This window comes from Pelodiscus sinensis, chromosome 2, assembly GCF_049634645.1.
Source record: "Pelodiscus sinensis isolate JC-2024 chromosome 2, ASM4963464v1, whole genome shotgun sequence".
Classification (NCBI taxonomy): domain Eukaryota; kingdom Metazoa; phylum Chordata; order Testudines; family Trionychidae; genus Pelodiscus; species Pelodiscus sinensis.
In genome coordinates, this window is record NC_134712.1 from 33,777,952 (window position 1) to 33,802,036 (window position 24,085).

The window sequence follows — 24,085 nt, forward strand, 5'->3', positions numbered from 1 at the left end:
AATAAAAGCATTCTGGTACTTACTGATGAATAGACAGAGTGATTTATATTTCATAGCACTATACAATTAGTCTATGGGAGGATGTACTATTTGGGTCTAAATTTCAGTTGCTGGATTTAGTGTGTGGATGGTGCTGGGTAGTGTTAATGACCTGAGATATAGAAGAGTGGTCGTATGCCCTTCCCCAACAGAGTGGGCGCATCATTTCAAGCACCCAGAGCAGCTGTCGGGAGAGGTAAATTACTGCAGGGGTCAGGGCAGAGACAACTCTGCGGGCAGCTTCTACTCTGTGTTGGACCCAGCTGTTAGTCCAGGGGGGCAGGAGAATGATAGGACTTCTGCTGCTGCAAGGAGCAGTGAGGACTAGATCAGTCCTACCCCAAAAAACCTCCCATGGTGGCAGGAATCTCTGCATACCTGCTTCCTGCCTCATCACTCCTCTACTGTTGGGTAGGAGTCACTGTACGGGGAGATGTTTCCCCTGTCCACCACTTGTGCAGCTGGACACCCAATATCCAGACCCATCATGTCTTATTCCCCCCCCCCCAAACTTCCACCCTACTAAGCCTAACCCCTGCATCCAGATCCCCACCCTTGCTCCCAAACCACCCCTCGCTGAATCCCATACACTTGAATTCTCATACACACACCCCCTGGACCTGGACCACCCCTCACTGAGCCCCCCCCCCACTCAAACTCCCATCTCATAAAGCCCAAGCCACCTAGCTTCTAGACTCTCCACTGAGCCTCCCCAAACCTGACATTCCCCCCAAATTCCATTCCTTCAATCCCAGACACCTCACCCCCTGATGCTAATCTTCAACTACCTTCACCTGGACTTTTCTGCAGTTATAGTACCCATGCACCCCCCACAAGCTGCCCACACACAAAGTGCCACACTTTCCACCCCCACCCCCCCCAGCCACACAAAACCATCTCAACCAACACCTTGATCCCTGTATGTACATAGCTTTTCCTGGGCTGAACCTGTCTTCCCCAAATCTGATGTCCAGGTCATAGACAGGGAGGTTCTTGGAGCAGAGTAGGCCCTTGCATTATGTCAAGGTCAGGTGCAGCCCTCTACTGAGTCCATGACCTGGGGAAGAGGCTGTAGAGCAGGGCTACTCAGCCCACAGGCCTCATGTGGCCCATGGCCCATTTGTTTGGGTTTATGCAGGGCTCACCACACGGCCCACAGGTGGGAGCCAAAACAAAAACGTAGTCAATGTAATGGTCTTCTGTTGATATGTGTTTTAGTAGTTAAATTCCTGGACTATCATTGCTCATAAAAGGTTTTGTCATATGGGTGGAAATCAGGTAAATATTGCATTTTATTACTGTCAGCAGAACTGACTTAAATGGGGCCTGCATGTTGTGTAGTCTTGCCTTAATCTTTATATTCATGCCCATCAGTCTGAAAGAAGCTAGTTGCATATATATGAAACACTTAAGCTGCGGCCCTCAGCAAGTGCTGAGAGTATCATTGTGGCTCCCAGGGCTTCTGAAGTTGAGTAGCCCTGCTGTAGGGTGATCTTCCAAGTCCATGTAGCCAGTGGCCTGTGCTCCCCATTGCCATGCTGGAACCTCCACATATATTTACAGACAAATACAATTTGCAGAATTTGGCCAAATTTTAAAATATTGTGCACAGAACTTTTATTTTTTGGGATGCAGAATTCCCTCACAAGTAATGGAGGACAGACTTGATGATCAGTTAGTCTTTTCTGTCCTTAAACAACAATTCTTCATAAAACCTCTCAAGTATTTTTATCCCATTTTACAGATAAGGAAGAAGACAGAAATATATGATACTACTAGCCAATCTGCAGGACTTCATTCTAACAAAAGACAAAATCATCAACCAGAAATCCAAGAAATCAGTTTAATAAAGTTTCTTGAAGAGAGATTCCTCTCTTGCTCAGATGATCTTCCAGGGTCCCCATTAATATGGGGATTTCTCTGAAGCAACTATTAACACATTCTCTGCCACAAATTTTCAGTTCAACTATGGCTATGTCTAGACTGCAGTTCTATGCTGCGTCCAAGGAACACGTCTGCTTTTCCAAAAATTTTTTTGGAAAAGCAGACACGTTCTTCTGCCATCCCTGTAAACCTGTTCCATGAAGAAGGGATGGCTTGAAAGAGAAGGTTTTTCTGAAAATTTGGCGCTGTGTAGACATGCCAAATTTTTCCTCTTTTGAAAGAAAAGCAGGAAATACGCAAAATGCAGTTCACAATTTGTGTATCTTTTTCCGACTTTTCTTTGTAGTGTAGAACTAGCCTATGAGTCAAATCTGGTGTGTCTGAAAATGTCAACTTCATTGCCTGTTAGAATAAAAGGTGTTATACCTGTTACATTCCAGTTCCTCAGGCCAGGTCATCCCAAAAGTGTCTATCAATTGTTTACAGTCCGAATACACTCTCTCACAAATGCTTCGACAAGGGTGAATCACATGTATTTGCTCAATGCAGGCTGGCACAAATGCTTTGCACAGAAATGTGTGGACATCTGGAGAACAGTGGAGGTTCACAAGAGGAAGAAACGGCTTTAGGAAGAAAAAAGAGATTTTGATTAGTAATTTTTAAAAGAAAATATCAGCAGTGTTAAATGGGACGTTAAAATGTGTTTATTTTTGTAAACATGTAACCACTGAAATTTTCAGCAGTTACGCATTTACACAAGCCGGCTCCCCACTCCTCCTGCCAGCTCCACCTGTCCCCCACCCTTGTTCTTCTGCCTCACAGCACAGGGGAGCAGGCAGCTCTTGGGAGACAGCTTTTAAGATGGCTCCCTGCGAGCACTGAATCCTGCCTCCCACCCACACACTGCTGCCTCTGTGGGAGACAGCAGAGAGGGAGTGGGAGTCTTCACAGGAAACAGCCCCCATGCGCACTGGCTCCTGCCTCCCTCACCCCCCACTGCAGCTGATGCAGAGTTGTCGGTTAACTGTATACTCAGGTACACATTTACTTCCCTACACTAAGAGTAGTCTATTTTTTGTGAAGGTTCCAACTTCTTGATCAAGGTAGGGTGACTTGATGTCCTGTTTCTAAAAGAAAAGTCCCGTACTTAAGCCCACCTTTTTCTTAAAAACAGGCAAATTGTCCAATATTTTCCTGTTTCCCCCCCTACTAGTACTGGCAGGTCCTGCTGCTGGCCAGATCGCTGCTGGCCAGTTGCCTTCCTACCAGCATTGAGTGTGGGGAAGCGTTCAGTAGCCAACAAGGCAGGTGAGAGTGCAAAGCTGGTGGCGGGGCAAAGATGCAGCACATGGAGCTGTCCGCTCTCCCTCCCGGTTGATCAGTGCAGCCTTCACGTTATAGCCAGCTCTCAGCCTACCCTTCCCCTTCTGAGGACCCAGGGGTGGGGCACTCGCCCTCTCAAAAAGGAGCAGAAGCAGCTGCTGCCTGTCATAAATGAAGAAGCTGACTCCAGCCTCTACTCCAGGGCTGGGCAAAAGATGATCCGGCCATGAGAGCTTCAGCCAGCGCAGTCCCCCTCCCTGCTCCCACATCACTCCAGAAAGCTGGGTGCAGGACCACATGTGTGTTTGTGAATGCTGAGAGCCTGGAGGGGGGTGGGGTAAGAGGCTTCTCATGCTGCCCCTGCCCCCAGTAGCTCCCATTGACTGGTTTCCACCAATAGCACTGCCTGTTTGCAGGACAGGCAGCATGTGAAGTGCCCCTCCCACTGCATCCCCCAGTTCACAACACACATGGCTCCTGCAGCTCCCCATAGCACATACAGGGGCTGGAAGGCAGGGACTCTGGCTAAGGAACCTGCTGAACTGCTGGCTCGGAGCCAGGTAAGGTCTCCCAGCCAGAGCTTCTCTCTGGCACCCAGCCCCTCCCTCCCCCAACCCTTTGCCCCTCTTGTCATGTAACCCAAACCACCTGTACTCCTGCACCAGCCCCCAAACACCTTCCCAGACACTGCATCCCCTCCTCAGGTCACAAACCTCTCTCAGACCTTACACCCCAATCTGCTAACCCTGGTCACAGCCCAAATCCCTGCATCCCCTCCAGCACTCCTGACCCAAGTCACAACCCTCTCTGTGGCTCTGCACCGCCTCCTCACCTCAGTCTGTTGCCCCAGGTCACAATCCCCCACTTCACCCAAACTCCTTCCCAGATCCCACACCCCAATCCCTTACCCCAAGCTCCCTTCTGCACCCAAACCCCATGCCAGACCTCCTGCACCACCTCCATTAATATAATGGAAGAGTGCGGCCCTCCATCACTTAGCAAGTTTTTGGAGTGCTTCCCTCCCCCCCACCCCACCGCCTTCAAAAATTGTCCACCCCTCTCTTAATGGCTTAAGGTAGAAAAAGATTCTTTTAAACAATTTTTTTTGAGTATTGCACATATCAGACTCTGATCTTAATGACTTTTTAAAATCCTGTATTACTAATTAATACATGGTAAACTGTATTGCATGAAAGCCAGATTTTTGCTATTACTCAGAAGCAGCAAGTACTAGGTATGATATTAGCTGTTTTGTAGGATGAAACCTTATTTGCAAGATCTTTAAAAAAAACTACATCTGTTAAGAAAGGCATATGATACACGTACTCCAAGGTCTTAGGAGTAACCATGTTAGGCTACATCTAGACTACAGGCTTCTTTCAGCAGAAGCTTTTCTGGAAGATATCTTCCGAAAAAACTTCTTAAAGAGCATCCACACTGCAAAAGTGCATCGAAAAAAAACAATCTGCTTTTTCAAAAGAGAGCGTCCAGATTGAATGGGCGCTGTCTCGCATGTAAGCTGTGATTGCTATGGACAGAATGGCCACCAGGGCACCTGTGCTTTTTCCCCTCTTTCTCCCTCTTCAGAAAGAACTCCCTCTTCCCCATCCACATGCCTTTTTGCGAAAGAGCTCTTTCACAAAAAAGCTTCTTCCTCGTAGAATGAGGATTACTATTGCCAGAAAAACCCCTCTGTTCTTTCAATTTTCTTGCAGAAGAACACAATTGCCGTGTGGATGTTCAAGTTCTGTCAGAAAAATGGATGTTTTTCCAACAAAACTCTGTAATGTAGACATATTCTTAGTCTGTAACTAAAAAAAAAAAAAAAGCAAGCCACTTAAACAACAATGGTCCTATAGCATCTTAGGCTAACAAAAATATATTAACAGTATCATGAGCTTTCATGGGCACAACCCACTGCCAAGCATTGTGTTTATTTAATATGAAATCAAAAAGAAAATCATCATAAGCATTGCTCCCTGTTAATTATCCCTTGCTTTAATATATTTTCTTCCAAACGTATGGACTATTTAAAATATATATTTAGAGCTATGGTTTTTGTTAGTACTGGTGGGTGCACATCCACACACGACTTCAATATTAGTATTGGACATAAGAAATTTCAACTGGTCCAAGGATGGAAAATCTTAGAGGGAACACTGGTTTGGCTTAGAGGGAACACAGTGGGTAACCCCAAAAGGAGCTCTACTTCCTCTACCTTTTCACGAATAACTTCATCCTCTGGATTAGGTCTTTCTGCTGCCTCTGTACCCTCCAGAGCATACACTGGGATCTTGGCGGTGGAGGCAGGGTCATCCCTGAGGATAGCATCCAGTGCCTTACAGAAATGGTAGGTCTCAAGTGCAGCACCAGAGTAGTGATTTGCCTACTTTGCTTCAGTATGCTTGCCTCAGCTCCTTTCTTTGCTTGGCCCTTTTTGCACAAGCCTTGAGAAGTGTACCCATAGGTATCCCAATTTCCACAGGAAAGTGCAGCTGGGACTGCATGGACTTCTCCCCACCATACTGATCATATCCAAAAGCACCAAGCTGATCCAAGTGGTGAAGCATTTGATGAGGTACGCAGCCATGGTCACTTGAGAAGACATGAGCCAGCAAGCAGGAAATAGAATTTAAAATTCTTGGGGCTTGCAAGGAGGAGTGGATTATTTTTTACCTGGTTGTAGGGTACTGGAGTTCAAATTGCTGACCAGAGCAGTCAGGGTGGGCATTGTGGGATACCTCCTGGAGGTTGAATAAAGTGGTTAACTTGTGTGGACACCAGGCCTTCTTTGTTTGTCAATAATAAAAAGGAAGGGAAATGAAAAGTTCCATAGGAGCAAAAGTATTGTGTGTCAAAACCAGGCTCCCTCCCCCACAAACAAAAGCCACATCAGTGTGTATGCACTCACTACTTTGTTGCCAAAAGGCAGCTTTTAGCTATTTGGCAAAGCTGTAAGTGAAACACTTATCCAGACAACTTGATAAAGTACCAATTCAAAAGAAGATCCTTTATCTCTGGACTGCTTGGATTCTTGCAGGGTAGAATAGTGGTCACCAACCCGACAACCAGTGAGGGTTGGGGGTTTTGGGAGGAGTTTTTTGCTTCTCACTTGTGTGGTCCCCAACTGATTTTTCTGTGGGTCAGTGACCCCCAACCCAAAAAAAGGTTCCCCACCCCTGCCATAAAGAAAACATATCCAACACAAAAGGTTCAATAATATTTTACTCTATTTAAAATGAAGTTTGATAGACTAACATGAGAAAGTTACAATGCTTAATTGGTTTAACTTAAATTAAACAGTTCTACCCAGCAGCAGCAGCACTAGCAAGACGGCTCAGGTGTAATTAATGGTGAGTTTTCATTAGCAACAGGTAGTCCATGGAAAGGTTTGGAGAGGGTGGGGACCTCAAGGAAGGGGTGGGGTCAATCTTGGCTTGCCCGGCAATTTAAAGAGTGATCGTGGGTGTAAAGAGATTGGAGACCACTGGGGTAGAATAACTGAACAAGATGACACAGATCAAGTTATTCCAGGCAGCCCTGAAAACACTTCTGGGAAACTGGCAGATTACTACATCTCTGCTATCATTTTGGATTTACAAAAATGACACTCATTTTTGTATTTTACCTGCTTTCACCTCTCAACTAATTGTTTGTTAGTTTAATCATAGATCTGGCTGTCAGCATGGTCTTGGGAATAAGTTGGAGTATTAACAGGTATGGGTAAAATGACTGGTCTCTTGGGACTGAAGGAAACCTGATACAAAAAACAAACAAAAAGATCACATTGTATAAATCACAAAGTTCAGTTGGTCCAGGTAACAAGATATACTGGCAAGGCTAAGACGACTATCTGGGACTCCATGGTAAGACTGGTAGAGTGATCCAGGAATTCACATTTGTTACTGGCTTGAAGTCTTAATTACAGAACACACCACCAGTTTAGGGCATCTGCCCTTTCTTCCCAACAGTCTGTGCAGAGTTAGATAGTTGTGAGCCACTCCGGACAGTGTGACGTATGTATTCAAGATAATTCTTAAGTTTTAGAAATATCCACCTGTTTCAACATCTAAAAACATTAGGTTGCTCAAGCGCTATCAATTTACTGTCTTTCTGGAAAGAAATTGGATACGGTAATCAGATAGACAATGTAGCTCAGTATTCAAATGCCAGAGAAAAAGAATCAAAAAGCTATTCTAAGTCAAATTTTTATTTTAAGAAAACAGGTTCAATTGGCAATAATTATGTTCGCCATCTGAGGAGACTAAACTTAACTTTGAAAGTCTCCTGCCTTGCATGTAACTACCAAACTATTTCCTCTACCTGAAGAGGTAATTCAAGTTAGTTTTAGGTTCTATTACTATTTCTTTATATTTAAAATTTTTAAGATTTGATATTTGCAATTAGACTCTTCCATATTGTATTATGTCCTGATCCTGCAAGGGCTTACATAGGAACTGCCATATTGGCTCATACCAATCAATGGTCCATCTAGCCTTCTGACAGAAGCCAATGCACATTGAGGGGATGTCATTGCACAATGAGAGGATGTTTTCAGAGAACTATCCATAAGGAATCCAAGATCTCTTTCTTCAGTGAGAACAGCTAATTCAGACCCCCATCATTTTACATATATAAATGGGATGTTTTCCAATGTGTATCTGCCATTTTCTTGCCCAGTCACCCAATCTTGTGAGCTCTCACGATTGAATCCCTCATTACCTGTCTCTTCCTAATAACTCAAGTTCCCTCCACTGGCTCAGTGCAAGTGGACACTGGTGCTCACTCTATAGGTGCTCATTCTGTGGGTGCTTGAGGGCTAGAACACCTATTAAAGCACCTGCTAGTAGCCAAGCCTCCCTGCCCCCACACCTCTTACCTGTTGGCAGCCTCGCTGACCAACTCCTGACCTCCCTGTACTTCCGGAGCATTGCTAACAGCTGATCCATGGTGTTCAGGAAGCTCCATGAGGAAGAAGGAGTGGGCATGGAAGAGGCAGAGAAGGCACATGGGGGAAAGGCTGGAACGGGGCGGGGAGGGAAGGGGTGCAACAGGGTAGAGCAGAGTTGGGAAAAGGTAGGAGCTTCTGAGAAGAGATAGGAGTAGGGGCAGGGCTGAGCTCCTTCAGCTAGAGGGGAAACCAGCACCTACTGAGTGGATATCTTGACAACATCATCTGGAAGGAAGGTCCCAACAATGGGATTATTTCCCTCTGCTTCATACATGTTTAACTTTAAGTACACGAATAGCCATACTGACCTGAAGTTACAAAAGGCATAGTACATGTTCTACTGACATGCTTACCACCAGAAGTGAAAGATTAAATCTTCACTAGGACTGAACACAAAGTTAAACAAAGCCACCTGAATCACTACCTTAAGGGCCAGCAAAAAGTTAGCATTACAACAACCACACCATACAAATTATGATTCAAAACAGTTTCCCACCTTCTACCTGCATTGCTGTTATAAGCTATTTATTTAAAACTCTATACTAAAGGAGGAAAATAAGTTAGCTATCTTTCATGCTCCTACATCTGTTCACCTCCTGATCTTTCAGAGTGATTCTAAGGAGATACAGCCTACCACTTCTGTGGAAAAAGCAAACCACTTTGACATACTAATAGCAAGCTGTCCAGTCTTATTAGCAAGACGTAGGATAATTTGTGTAGCACTTGTCTGTTTTATATTCATAATTCAATTTCTTTTCACCTTATTATATTAACATCTTAAACCCAAGTACACTAAAGTATTTAAATCTCTTACATGGCTAGTGTGCCACTATTATTTGTGAAATCTATGCTGTACTATATAGCATAGATTTCACAAATAATAGTGGCAAACTAGCTATGTAAGAGATTTTAATACTTTAGTGTACTTGGGTTTAAGATGTTAATATAAAGATCATGGAGTAACTATATTGGCTATATTGTATATGCCAAGATGTACAGCATACTATGCCACCATCCACAAAGTTTTTCTATGTTAATCCATGATCGTTATCTTCTTCCTTAAAATTGAGTGAAAGTTATCTGGAATATCTATTTGCATGTCAGTGTGTTAACATTTTAAGCCAGTCATTTTACAGATTTCCGACACTCATCATTTGCAGCCAGTGCATTTCTTTTCTCCTACCAACCCCCTCCTTGTGCTGAAGATATATTGCACCTTAAAAGCAAATATCAGTGTCTCTCAGTTGCATGGATCTGTTCTTCAATGTTAAACCAATCAAGATAAAATTGAAGTTGAGAGAGAAATCTATCAGAGAAATTAAATTGATTAAAATTACAGAAGGGGAAAAATAAAGTGGTTTTTAGTACTGGAGTACTTTTGTTATGTTCTGCCCGGCTTCAATAATTCAAATATGATTTTTAAAATCTTACAACAGTCATTCATTTTCCGGCTGCTGCAATTAGATTAATTTAATTCTCCACCATAATCATAGTTAACGGGCACATGGAAAAATCAGATAAGAATTTTTTCCTCCATTCCTTAGCAGTGCAGGATTGTGTCCCTATTTAAAAAAAAAAAAAAAAAAAAAAAAAAAAAAAAAAGTGGAAAATATCCCAGGATTTAATTTAAAAATACTCTGGAAGTGGCCTTGCATCATTTCTTTCTATATGAAAGAATGACTCTTACAAGCAGGAAGTTTTCCTGATATCCAGGACTATACTGAAGTTGGAAAAGGTACAGAAAAGGGGAAAGGAGTGGGGGTGGGGGGGCTGGGAGAAGAGAAGGGGAATTGAATAGCTTCCATGTGAAAAGACTAATAAGACTGGAATTTTTCAGCTTGGAAGAGAGACAGCTGAATAGGGATAGAATGGAGGGCTATAAAATCATTACTGGGGTAGAGAAAATAAGAGTAATTTACTTCTCATAAAAAGAGAGCTAGGGGTCAAATGAAGTTAATGGTCAGATTTCAAAGCAGACAAAATGATTTCTTCACACAATGCACAGTCAACCTGCAAATTCTTTGCTAGAGGATGTTGTGAAGACCAAGACTATAATAGGATTAAAAAATGAACTAAGTAAGTTCATGGAGGATAGGTCCATCGATGGCCATTAGCCAGGAAGGGTAGGGATAGCATCTATAGCCTCTGTTGCCAGAAGCTAGGAGAGGATGATGGGATAGATCACTCAAATACCTATTCTGTTCATTCCCTCTGGGGCACCCAGCATTGATGGAAGACAAGTTCCTGGGCTTAGGTATCCAGCAAGCCTTAGATTTGACCCATTATGCCTTTTTAGGTTTTGTCAACAGGGATATGTCCATCATAGCTATAGCAGAATAGTAGTTTATTCTGACTATATAATGTAAAGATGGAATAAACTAGTCTGCTATAACTGAAGGTCAATTTCCCTGTCTAGACAAGCCCTAAATCTTGAGTTTCTCAAGGTCACACAATTACTGAAAAACAGTTTAGGCTACTGCTAATATTCATAGTAGATGCATTAAGAGATCTATCTATACATTCCTAATTTCATGGGTTATAGACTTGATTGCAGTCACTCCTTTCTGAAAATTACTACATCTCCTAGAAGGGGGAAGGAAGCTTAAGCCACACCCTCCCCACCCCCAGTTTCCCTAAGTCCTAACATCCAAGGTGGTAAGGGCAAAGCCTGAGTCCCACCACTCAAAGGCAGGAGGATCCCAATGTTGAACCCTAAGAGCTTCAGCCGTAGGCAGGAGCCCTGTAACCAGTGCCCCTCCACCCAAGGCTGAACCCCTTTGACTTCTGCCTCAACGCCATGCACCTGCCAGTCTAAAGACAACCCTGGCAACCCCAATTAAAATGGGGTCTGAGACACTTTAGGGTTCTGACAGTTTGAGAATCACTGCTTACTTGCTGGCAAGTTAAGATATATGTAAATCAATTCTTCCTGCTCATAGATGAGTCTTGTTTTTCCTTCTCTTAACTCCCTTTTATCAAGGTCTGTGTGCTGATAGTCTGAAATTGCAAACATCACTTTTAGAAATAAATGTGATTGAGGTAATATCTTTTGTTGGACCAACTTCTGTTGAGACACAAGCTTTCTGTCTTACAAAGAGCTGTTCGTCAGGTATGGGAAATGTACTCAGTGCTACAATTAAATAGAAGATGGAATAGATTGTATTTGTGCTAAACACATTTCAAGACAATTCAAAAATAAAGCAATTTGCTTCCTCCTGTGACTGGAAAGGATTTAAGGGTGACAAAAAGCTGGGAAAGGGGTTCAAGTGGGTCACTGAGTGTTGTAATAGACAAAAAAAATTCAATGTCTTGGAGTCTATTATTTTTAATATCTAACAAAATTATTAATTTAAACTCCTATGGTCATCTTTTGAAGATGCTATGCAAATTTCCTTTGAGGAAGAAAACAGGTCAGATGGACCAGTGGTAAACCGCAGCTCTGTGGACCAGCAGCAGGCCACAAACCCATGTCTGCTGGGCCATGCCCCCAGATGCTAATGAGCCCACCCGCTGGGGTTCCCCACGCAGCAGGAGGGCAAGTGGCCGAACAGATGTGCTGTGGCTGGGGCCGGGACCGCAGTGAGGCGAGCTGACGGCTCCAAGCAGGGAAGCGCTCTGTGCTCAGCTGGCAGGCAGCAGCAGGGATAGGGGAGGGAAACGAGACAGGCACCGCGGGGGGGGGGGGGGAGGGGAGGGGAGAAGGACACTAAGGGGCACTGACATCCAGGATGGGGAGCTGGCACTAGGGGAGTTTGGGGGGTTGAGCTTGTAATGAGAGGGGCCTAGGGGCAGGGCTGGCACTGTGGACAGGACTAATATTGGGGACTAGGACAGGGGCCTCTGGAAACAGGACATTGCAACTGAGATGTTTAGGGCATGGGGCTGGCACTAGGGGACTGAGGGCGAGAGGCTGGCACTGGGAGGTTGGGTGCAGGGGACTCTGGGGTCAGTGGCCGGTGCTGGGGGGGGGGGGAATGGAGGGGTGAGGGTCTCTTGGGGTTAGGACTGGTACTGGGACCAAGACTTCTTATACCAGGGACTGGCAAACCTATTCACAAACTTGGCAGACCAGTAACATTTTATTTGCATATCTGAATACTCGTTTCCATAATGAATATGCAAATAAAATGTTGCCAGTCTGCCAAAAGTTTGTGAATAGGTTTGCCAGTCCCTAGTATAGAAAAGGTTGGGAACCATTGAGATAGTGTGATCTCTGTGTGTTAAGTACTCACCTACAGTCAATAGTTTGTCTTTGTTAAAACATGCCTGGAAACTTAAATTAAATAACTATCCACAGCAGGCAGACCGCTTTCAGCCCAACTCCAATTTGGAGCAGTGCCCCGCATGTGCCCCCTTTGGCCATGATTTTATATCCCTATATTCTTTCACCTTATTTGTTAAAATAACCAGTTGGAGTTCGAGTCTTTAACTGACATTTTTCAATCCTGTAACCTCCTTGAGGCTTTAAACCCTCTACAGTTAGTCAACATACTTCTGACTAGAGGACACCCAACTTAGTCACAATATTCCAGCAGCAAATGCTCAAGCAGACACACTGATAATGTAACTTCCCTGATCTTACCTTGTTTATACACTCCAGACCCCCATTAACATTTTTACCATAGAGTTCCACTGGAAGCTCAGAGTCAGTTGATTAACTACCACACCCTCCAAATTCTTTTCAGAGTCACTGCTTCTCGGAATAGAGTCCCTCTCTTGTTTGTTCTTCTTGTTGGCCTCCTGAAAAGTGGTCTCACTTATGATACTAACAGAAAACTGTATTTGTTGTTGTATTTAGGTCTACTGTAAAGCACATCAGCCAACAGAACCTCAGTTATGAGCAGAATTACAAGCTTACCAGTCTACCACACCCCTTATTTGGATCAAGCAAGGGAGACAAAAACAAATCTCACAAATACAGTACATTAAACATAAACTACTAACACAAGAGGAAAGCAGCATTTTTTCTGCATCATAAAGTTTCAAAGCTACATTAAGTCAATGTTCAGTTGTTAGTAATTCTGAACTTTTCAAAAGCTTACATCTTGGAAGTGGAGGTTTGTAGCTGAGGTTCTATTGTAACAACAGTCCCTACCCTAAAGAGGATAGCAGTTTAGCATGTTTCCATTGTGATTTAAGAAACAGGGGAGGGGGAACTTTAGGTGTCAATTCTGTATCAATTTAGTAATAAACTTTGCTATGTCACCCATCACCATATACAAATACCCCACCTATATTAATGGAGTTAGCCACACAATTGTGCTGCAAGGTAGAGCAGTGGCATGCCTATTTACAGATGGTATGCTAAGGCAGAGCACCCTCACATCATCTCATAGCAATGAAGGCTTTAAAAATAATAATTCCACCATGGAATATTCCCCACATCACCCTGTGGAGGGAGAAGATAAGAGGATGGGGAAAAGAAGAGCAACCTGTGCCTCTACACTAGCTCTGATCCCCCTCCATATTTCCTTGGCTCCAGTGAGGTTATACAAAAGAGCTTATTCTCTCTTTGTGAATGCCCAGGGGAAAATGAAGGTGGACTATATAGACAAAGTAACATAGAGCTACAGGCTATCATCTATACCACAAAGCCAGAGAAGAGGATATGCAACCTTAAGCCACCCCACTGGACTGCCAAGAGAGATCTTGTCTGGAGGCCTCCAGAAAGTCAAAGACAACGAGAAAAACAAAAAATTGTGCAAATAAGGGAGGCCAGACCCTCTTTCTGCACATAAAGCTGCATATCAAGGGTCCCCTCCATGCACAAACTTGTGCAAAGTCCGCACAGAAGAGGTATGTGACAAAGTCAGAATTAGATCCCAAATCACATTATTTCAGCCCAGTGTCTTAAATGTTTCTGCTTTCTGGATCTTGAAAAAAAAAATACCAACAGCTACGAACAATTGTACGGATCATTTTCATTGCAAGGGGGGTGGGAATTAAGACAAATTCCTTCAGAATATAAGCTTCCATTTACAAATAATTGGTTTCTACTCTTTATGGTGGCAAGGATAACCATCCAAACATTAACTTATGCACAAACTCCAATCCTTCTGCCACTACAGAGCTGTCCCAAGCAGGAGCAAAATTAACATTAAACAACTCTGGTTAGTTTCATAGGGCTCTTCTGCTCTATTCTTCTTCCGGCATTCATTATCCCTGAGAAAAGCTCCAGTGCCTAGCACCAATACTGAATTGGCATGGTTTTCAATTTCACTGCTGCCCAAATGGTCCACATAAGGGTGAAATTGATCACAAGCTAGGATGGGCATGGCCTGAAATCTACTACCAAAAGACTCTTTTCTTCCCAACTTGCTCCTCAGTTACTCAACCCCTCTGGTAGCCGTTGAAGAATTGGTCACTGCTATTCTATTCTTTTCTGAGCCTCCCTTATTGGGTCCAAAGCTCACATCAAAAGCGCTTGACTTTCTTCTGGTGCCCCTCTGCCACCTCTATATTTTGATTAGCTTCTAGATAGTACCTGTCTAGTAAGTATTTCAAGCCTTGTATTAGGTTCCCCCTCCCTCCTACCTATTAAATCATTATTAAAAACAGGTTTAAAACTTGTTTTACAGGTCACAAGACCATTCCTACCACAGTAACAGCTGACAATATTTTTCTGCAGATAGTAACTTTCCAGAAAAACTAAGTTTTCAGAAGCAATTTGTTGGGGGGGGGGGGGGGGGGGGAGAGAGAGGAGGTAAAAAATGCTTCTCTTGTCAATTGTCAAAACCAATGCATTGTTCTTTTTAAGAAAGTGAAGTAAGGATGAGGACAGATGTGCTCAGGAGGAGTCCAAAAGGGAACTTAGTCATTTTTGTACTCTTTGGATTCTGGAGAGTCAAGGTTCTACTTGCCACTGGGCATAATTTAAGCATACCAGGGAGTTGGTCCAAGTTCTGAGAACACTGCCTCTTTTGTCTATGGGCAGGTCTGTGACACTGATAAGCCCAGAATAATCATAGTGGTGTTTGCTATTGTCTCCTACTGGCATGTCCATTCCTTCCTAAGCCACTTTCCTTGCACACAGAGGCTTGCAAGGGTCTAAATAGGACAGCCTACAGCTATAAGACACCCTTTCTTTCCATACAGGAAGCTGGAGCAATTTCAACTCTTTCAATTGGGCAGCCAGTTTTTACATTACCTACCTTCCAAGTTTTTCAGAATATCAGAAATATTTAACTTGTTTACAAATCATTCATTTCAAATTGTTCCATTACATTACAATACAGAATAGGGTAACTCACCTCCATTTGGACAGCTGCAGTGTCCTGGTCATAATGTCCCATCATATTTGGAAAAAATGTCATATTGTAAGTCATTCCTGCACATCTGGGAACAGTAACTGGTTCACATGTGAACAGACTGTGCCCTTGTATAAGGCTTAAGATTAAACTGTAAGTCACAAAAAATAAAAATACTCCCATTTTTGTTAAGATTTCTGATTTTGGCACATCGTTTGGCCAGTGGTTACAGAGATTTTTTCATATAAAAAGAGTGTCCATCTTTATCTTTTCTTCTTCTGGAAAAGCCTGGATTATGAATAGCGAAAAGTTGGTCAAGCTCCTTGCTTGTCATGGGACTGTCCCATGCTGAACAACCTTGATTTCTTGAAAGAGTTTTCTTATTTGTGAACTGTAAAAACAAAAAAGGTATATTACACAAACTTAAAAAACAACAAATTGTCTGGTAGCACTTTATAGACTAACAAAACATGTAGATGGTATCACATGCTTTCGTGGGCACAGCCCACTCTTAGGGTTGCCAGGTGTCTGGTTTTGAACTGGACAGTCCAGTATTTGAGCTTTCTGTTCAGGAAACAAGTTAAGAAAATATAAACATGCGGTATTTTCTAAATAAGATGTAATGTAGATTGTGAAGTGTTTTTTGTTGAAGCCATCTAGCAGCCCTACCCACTCTTTGTACAATAGACAGTACACTTTCTAGCAGAAGACACAGATTTCTGAGAGTCTGTAAAATGAAGACAGTTCTTCCACACATTTCCCAAAGGAATCACCTAGTCTCACCCACCTCTCACTTGATACTGGGATAAATGAGTAAGCCCCCCCCCCAAAAAAAAGATTACAGAAATACAGGGCTGGAAGGAAGAAGTCATCAGGCCCAGCCCCTATGCTGTGGCAAGTACAATCCAGATCATCCCTGACCACAGGTGTTCGTCTAGCCCCCCCAGTCTTCTAAATCACTAAATACATCTTTTTTATTTTAAATCTTTCACCCTGGGTCAGGCTTGCTAAGTCTAAAGTCAGCAGCCGCAGCATCAGCGGGAAGAGGCGGTCAGGGGCAGATTTTCAATCACGCGGTACCTGTCCGATGTACCGTCCTGTAAACAGCCATCGGCTTCCCAAGCAAGAATCCTCCCGTCCCCGCCGGGGGTGAGCCGAGTAGCCCCCATGCCGCTCGGCTCGGGGACACAGCCGGGCTACCACCGGGGCTTGGTTCCAGCCCTTCCCTAGGAAGCGGCGCCTGGGGAGGGACTCAGGAAACGGCTCCGCGTCCCCGCCTCGGGGGCTGCCCCGGCCGGCACAGGCACAACGCCCCTCACCCCGCGGCTCGGGGAGCCCAGCCCCGCGGCGAAGGCAGCGCGACCCGGGCCCCGCACCCTTCCGGGGCCCTGACACAGCGCCGCGGAGGAGGGTCCCCCCCCCCCCCCGCCCTGACACAGCGCCGCGGAGGAGGGTCGTCCCCCCCCCCCCGCCCTGACACAGCGCCGCGGAGGAGGGTCCCCCCCCCCCCCCGCCCTGACACAGCGCCGCGGAGGAGGGTCGTCCCCCCCCCCCCGCCCTGACACAGCGCCGCGGAGGAGGGTCGTCCCCCCCCCCCCGCCCTGACACAGCGCCGCGGAGGAGGGTCCCCCCCCGCCCTGACACAGCGCCGCGGAGGAGGGTCCCCCCCGCCCTGACACAGCGCCGCGGAGGAGGGTCCCCCCCCCTGCCCTGACACAGCGCCGCGGAGGAGGGTCCCCCCCGCCCTGACACAGCGCCGCGGAGGAGGGTCCCCCCCCCCGCCCTGACACAGCGCCGCGGAGGAGGGTCCCCCCCCCGCCCTGACACAGCGCCGCGGAGGAGGGTCCCCCCCCCCCGCCCTGACACAGCGCCGCGGAGGAGGGTCCCCCCCCCGCCCTGACACAGCGCCGCGGAGGACGAGGAGGAGGCGGGTCCCCCTGCCGCGACAAGGAGCCTCTCCCGCTGACAGCGCAGCCACCGCCCGGGACACGAAGGGCGGGGGCGGCGGAGCCCTGACGGCGCAGGCTCTCGCTCTTCACCTCAGCCTCGCGGGGCGGGAGAAAGACGACGGCGGCTCCCAGCTGCAATGGCCGAACTACGGAGCCCCAACGGGAAGTGCGCGCTCACCTGGAGCCCAATCGCGCGATATTTGAAAGCCGGTGGGCCGGGCCGGACCGTGGAGGCGAGCCGGGGGGGGGGGGGGCGCAGCTTCGCGTGGCCAGACAGACACGCCCCGCCTGCTGCGCCGCCGCCCGGCAGGCCCAAGCCGGCCGCAGGGTGGAGCGCTGGGCGGGCCGGTGTATAGGCAAAAAGTGAAACCGCTCCGTTTTTGTGACGGTCACAGTTTCTGTCAAACAAACATGACATTCGGTATAACTGCTCAGGAATTGCTACCTTTGCTGGCTGGTTGCAAATTCAGAGGGACTGTGTTTTTTGGTAGAAAAATCTCTCAATTTGCTACCTCCTGTCTAACGGACTCAGGGGTCACAAATTCAGAGGAACTGTGTTTTTTGGCAGAAAAATCTCTCAATTTGCTACCTCCTGTCTAACGGACTCAGGGGTCACAAATTCAGAGGGACTGTGTTTTTTGGCAGAAAAATCTCTCAATTTGCTACCTCCTGTCTAACGGACTCAGGGGTCACAAATTCAGAGGGACTGTGTTTTTTGGTAGAAAAATCTCTCAATTTGCTACCTCCTGTCTAACGGACTCAGGGGTCACAAATTCAGAGGAACTGTGTTTTTTGGCAGAAAAATCTCTCAATTTGCTACCTCCTGTCTAACGGACTCAGGGGTCACAAATTCAGAGGAACTGTGTTTTTTGGTAGAAAAATCTCTCAATTTGCTACCTCCTGTCTAACGGACTCAGGGGTCACAAATTCAGAGGAACTGTGTTTTTTGGTAGAAAAATCTCTCAATTTGCTACCTCCTTGCTAACGGACTCAGGGGATGCTGGTGTTTTGCCTTGGGCGGGGGCCTTTTGCTCCTGGTCCATGGGTCACAAATTCAGAGGAACTGGGGTTTTTGGTCCTCAAAACATTTCCCTGAGAATTGTTCAAAACAGGAAATAGTTAGTGAATTTGAAAATAGGAAAATCAATCCATATAACAGTGAGTTCAATTAGAAAATATGAGATGAATATTGCATACGTATAAGCAAGGTCAAACAATATTAACATGGCCTGATTGTCAAGCCACTGACAATACAGACATACATTAAGTTAAGGACCATGCACAATTCTCCAGAATTGATGTGTGACCAAAAAAGGATGTATCCCATCAATGATGATCTAATGTTTTTTGAGAGTGCTATTACCTAGAACCTTGGTTATAGTCATTGCTTGACAAATAAGAGAAAACATGACTTGACAGACAGAAAAGGGACTGGCCACCACAAGAAAAAAATGTACTTAAAGCTAATAAATTCCGAGTAATAATAAGAACAGTATTTGCAAATACATTAGTAATAAAATATGCTCCCTGTTATCAATGCATGCATTATAATCTTCAACTTTCTGCCCTATTTTTCCATGTCTCCTCCCATTTGCTCCAGAAGCTACCCTATAAAATGCTGCCTCCTAACCCCTAAAACTCATAGTTCATAAAGCAGATGAATGAACAATAAAACAGTTCTGTATGAATATTGGACAAGTAAACGTACCTTCCATAATGATGTGTGTAGTACAGGAAAGTTTTTGCGTGTTGAAAATATATGTGGAACAGATACTGTAGAAAAAGTATTATGGATGTGAATTAAAAGAAATAAGTAGAACACTTGGGGTGTGTCTAGACTACAGGGTTTTGTCGACAAAAGTGGACTTTTGTCAACAAAACTATACCTGCGTCCACACTGCCTTTGAGTTATGTCAACATATGTAAACACCATTCTATGAGGAATAATGTCTTTTATCGACAGAGTTCTGTCGACAGAAGGCATTATTACATCTACACTGTCCTTTGTGTCCACACTGTTATGTCGACAAAGCGTCTTGCTTTGTTGACAGAACTGGATGTAGTCTAGACGCTCTTTGTCGACAGAAGCTTTGTCGACAGTATCTGTCGACAAAAATTCTGTTGACAAAACCCTGTAGTCTAGTCATACCCATACATATGACTATGACTTGATACTCAATACTGCATTTAAAGAATCAGTTAACAAAAATGTTAATTGTCAAAAATAATATATTGTAACTAGATTATAGAGAAAATTGTATATCACTGTAATGGATGTGAGGTTCTGCACAAAATTGGTCCCTGTTACAGATATAGTACTGGGGTGAGCTTAGCAATTCTATCAATTCTACACAGCCATTAATTCGAACTAATTAATTCGAACTAGGCGTTAGTCCTTGTAGAATGAGGTTTATCTAGTTCGAATAAGCGCTCCGCTAGTTCTAATTAAGTTCGACCTAGCGGATCGCGTGTGTAGCGCCTCTCTGAGTTAATTCGAATTAACGTCTCTTAGTTAGGGTACGTCTACACTACAAAGTTATTTCTAAGTCCTTCTTCACACTTAATTTTCCCAGAGAGAAGGTCAGTGTTCTTGTGCAAATACTCAAGGCCGGATAAGAAAAGGGGCAAGATTTTCTGAAAGGGGGGATGATTTGGAGCAAAATATTGCCAATCTAGACACTGCTACATTTTTTTATATTTTTATTAGAACCGTGAAAAGCTCAAAGGAAAATAAAAATGCACTAGAAGGCACACGGTGGGATATCACAGTGTATGAGGAATGCAAGGGAAGTTATTTCTGTTCATCACAAGTCACAGGCCCCATCTCAGGACCTGGCTGTAGTGCGGACATGATGTGGCTCAGACACGTGCTCTGTCACTGGAAAAATCCTCTCATGTTGCAGCTGTACTCTTGACTGGGGGAATCTCAATACACTAGGACTACTGCCCAGTGTCCCCCTGAATGAAACTGGCTCCAGATGGTTCCAGCTCCACCCCATGACTCATCTCCAGTTTCACTGTTCCTTAGAAATGATTCTAATCTGCGTCTAGTTCACATGGATGATTGTCTGGCCACCCTGGCTCTGGTTGTTGCAGCTTTGAATACAGCACAAGTCTGCTCTGTGGCCTGCTTCTGTGACTCTGCTACGAACACTGACATGCTTCCTGTGCTGATTTTGTGGCACCTGTGTCTCTGGCCCTGCTCAGATCCACAGCTCAGCTCTGAGAAATGCTCTATGTAGGGTTCCCAGGTGTACAGTTTTGAACACACAGGCAGTCAGTCCATTATTTTAACTTTCTATTTTCGAAAAAAATTTATAAAGTATTATTGATTCAATAGCACTGTCTTCAGCATGTGATCAGGACGATGGAATGTCCAGTGTGACATAATGGGAAGTGTGCACAGTATTGGTGAAAACATCTGGCAAGACTAGCTCTATGCTAAGCTGGGGCCAAATGTGTCTGAACAAGGGTAATTAAGCACACACAGAGCACAGGAAACTAAGAGCATCCTTGCTCCCTGATTAGCCTGACCACCCTGTTAATGTGGATAGCCTAGACGATTGGACTCTAACCATTTTTCAAGGGGACTGTCAGTATCAAGGCAATGATTTCAGATTCAACCCTCTACTTTCTGTTGGTGTTGTGAAATAGCCAAGCCAAACACCACAACGGAGTTTTATTAAGGGAAATACAATGGCACTGTGGCAGCAGGCACAGTAACACAGATGGGTCTGGACCCTCGCCTGTTATCAAGGCTTGGTATTGTGGACAGTGGACTGGTGAGGTGGTGGGAAGTGAAGGGGGGATGTGCAGTGGGGGAGATAGATCTATGGGTGTCAGTGCACTGTGAAGCGTGTGGGGTCTGAGGAGCACTGCAGTTGTGCTGGTGGGAATATGGGGGGAACTGAACAGTTAATGAATATGGGCGGGGGATTATGGGAGGGCACAGGGCATAGCGATCTGTGGGAGGGCAATAGGCATAGTAATTTGTGGGGGTCTCTGGGTGCTGTGGCATTGGGTCTAGGGGGTTAGAGGGGTGCTAGGCAGGGTAGCACAGTGTGGCATGGGCCTGCCCACAATAAGAAGAAGCATGATGGCATCAGCTCAGTGCCAGGAGGGCTACTGTATGTCAGTTTGTAAGCAGTGCCCTTGTACGAGGCTGGGTGGAGCAGGGCTGGACCTGCGGTGATATAATAATAAAAATTAGCAGTAGGGGTATATTACCGACCACCTGACCAGGACAGCGATACTGACATAGAAATGCTGAGGGAGATTAGAGAGGCTACCAAAATAAAGAACTCTATAATAATGGGTGATTCTAATTACCCCCATATTGACTGGATACATGTCACCTCAGGAAGAGAAGTGGAGATCAAATTTCTCAATGGCATGAATGACTGCTTCTTGGAGCAGGTGGTGCAGGAACCCACAAGGGGAGAGGCAATTCTCGATTTAGTCCTGCGTGGAGTGCAGGATCAGGTCCAGGATATAACCGTTACAGGACCGCTTGGGAATAGTGACCATAATATAATAACATTCAACATTCCTGTGGTGGGAAGAACACCTCAGCAGTCCAGCACCCTGGCATTTAATTTCAAAAAGGGGAATTATGCAAAAATGAGGAGGTTAGTTAAACAGAAATTAAAAGGCACAGTGACTAGAGCCAAATCCCTGAAAGCTGCATGGAAACTTTTTAAAGACACCATAATAGAGGCTCAACTTAAATGTCTACCCCAAATTAAAAAACATAGCAAGAGACCTAAAAAGGAGTCACCGTGGCTTAACCACCATGTAAAAGAAGCAGTGAGGGACAAAAAGGTATCTTTTAAAAAGTGGCAGTCCAATCCCAGTGAGATAAATAGAAAAGAACAGAAACACTGTCAAATCAAGTGTAAACATGTAATAAGAAAAGCAAAAAAAGATTTTGAGGAACAGCTAGCCAAAAACTCAAAAAGAAATAACAAAATGTTTTTTAAGTACATTAGAAGCAGGAAGCCTGCTAAAAAGCCTGTGGGTCCCCTAGATGATCAAGCTATAAAAGGAGCAATCAAGGATGATAAAGCCATTGCGGAGAAACTAAATGATTTCTTTGCTTCAGTCTTCACGGCTGAGGACATTGGGGAGATTCCTGAATCTGCACCGTCCTTTGTGGGTGATGAATCTAAGGAACTGTCCCGGATTGAAGTGTTATTAGAGGAGGTTTTGGAACAAATAGAAAAACTTAATGTTAACAAATCTCCGGGACCGGATGGCATTCATCCAAGGGTTCTAAAAGAACTTAAATGGGAAATTGCTGAGCTATGATCTGTGGTTTGTAACCTATCCTTTAAATCGGCTTCCGTACCTAATGACTGGAAGGTAGCCAACGTGACACCAATATTTAAAAAGGGCTCTAGAGGCGATCCTGGCAATTACAGACCGGTAAGTCTAACTTCAGTACCAGGCAAACTAGTCGAAACAATAGTAAAGAATAAAATTGTGAAGCATGCAGAAGAACATAATTTGTTGGACAAAAGTCAACATGGTTTCTGTAAAGGGAAATCCTGTCTTACTAATCTATTAGTGTTCTTTGAAGGGGTTAACAAACATGCGGACAAGGGGATCCAGTAGATATAGTATACTTGGATTATAGTATACTTGTGTAAATTACATGGCCATGGGATAAGAGGGAAGGTCCTTTCTTGGATTGCGAACTGGTTAAAAGACAGGAAACAAAGACAGGTAGGAATAAATGGTAAATTTTCAGATTGGAGAGGGGTAACTAATGGTGTATCCCAAGGGTCAGTCCTGGGACCAATCCTTTTCAATTTATTCATAAATGATCTGGAGAAAGGGGTAAGCAGTGAGGTAGTAAAGTTTGCAGATGATACCAAACTGTTTAGGATAGTCAAGACAGAAGCAGGCTGTGAGGGACTCCAAGAAGATCTCACCAAACTGAGTGATTGGGCAACAAAATGGCAAATGAAATTTAATGTGGATAAGTGTAAAGTAATGCACATCGGGAAAAATAACCCCAACTATACGTACAGTATGACGGGGGCTAATTTGGCTACGACAAATCAGGAAAGAGATCTTGGAGTTATCGTGGACAGTTCTATGACAACTTCCACAGATAGTGCAGCGGCAGTCAAAAAGGCAAATAGGCTGCTAGAAATTATTAGGAAAGGGATAGAAAATAAGACCCAGAATATCTTACTGCCCCTGTATAAAACTATGGTACGCCCACATCTTGAATACTGTGTACAGATGTGGTCTCCTCACCTAAAAAAAGATATTTTGGCCTTGGAAAGGGTTCAGAAAAGGGCAACTAAAATGATTAGGGGTTTGGAACGAGTCCCATATGAGGGGAGGCTAAAGAGACTGGGACTTTTCAGTTTAGAAAAAGAGGAGACTGAGGGGGGATATGATAGAGGTCTATAAAATCATGAGTGGTGTGGAGAGGGCCGATAAAGAAAAGTTATTTATTAGTTCCCATAATAGAAGAACTAGAGGACACCAAATGAAATTAATGGGTAGCAGGTTTAAAACTAATAAAAGGAAGTTCTTCTTCACACAGCGTGTTGTCAACCTGTGGAACTCCTTGCCAGAGGAGGCTGTGAAGGCTAGGACTATAATAGAGTTTAAAGAGAAGCTGGATAAATTCATGGAGGTTAGGTCCATAAAAGGCTATTAGCCAGGGGATAAAATGG

General features: G+C 44.6%; 1 protein-coding gene across 4 annotated transcripts in view; it reads right to left on the bottom strand.

The window, feature by feature from the left end:
• Positions 1–17,695, bottom strand: part of FZD6 (frizzled class receptor 6) — a 40,736-nt gene extending 23,041 nt beyond the window's left edge. Inside the window, exons 1-3 of one of the 4 annotated variants that reach the window (XM_075920246.1) lie at positions 17,572–17,695; positions 15,448–15,835; positions 2,350–2,546 (exon numbers count right to left, since the gene is read on the bottom strand). In XM_075920246.1, coding sequence (XP_075776361.1) covers positions 2,350–2,546; positions 15,448–15,627 — 377 coding nt within the window. In that variant the 5' untranslated portion in view covers positions 15,628–15,835; positions 17,572–17,695. Of the gene's footprint in view, positions 1–2,349; positions 2,547–15,447; positions 15,836–16,524; positions 16,882–17,483 lie in introns of those variants that run through there. The other 3 variants (XM_075920245.1, XM_006122396.4, XM_006122397.4) reach the window with 3 other exon arrangements.
• Positions 17,696–24,085: the final 6,390 nt, after the last annotated feature.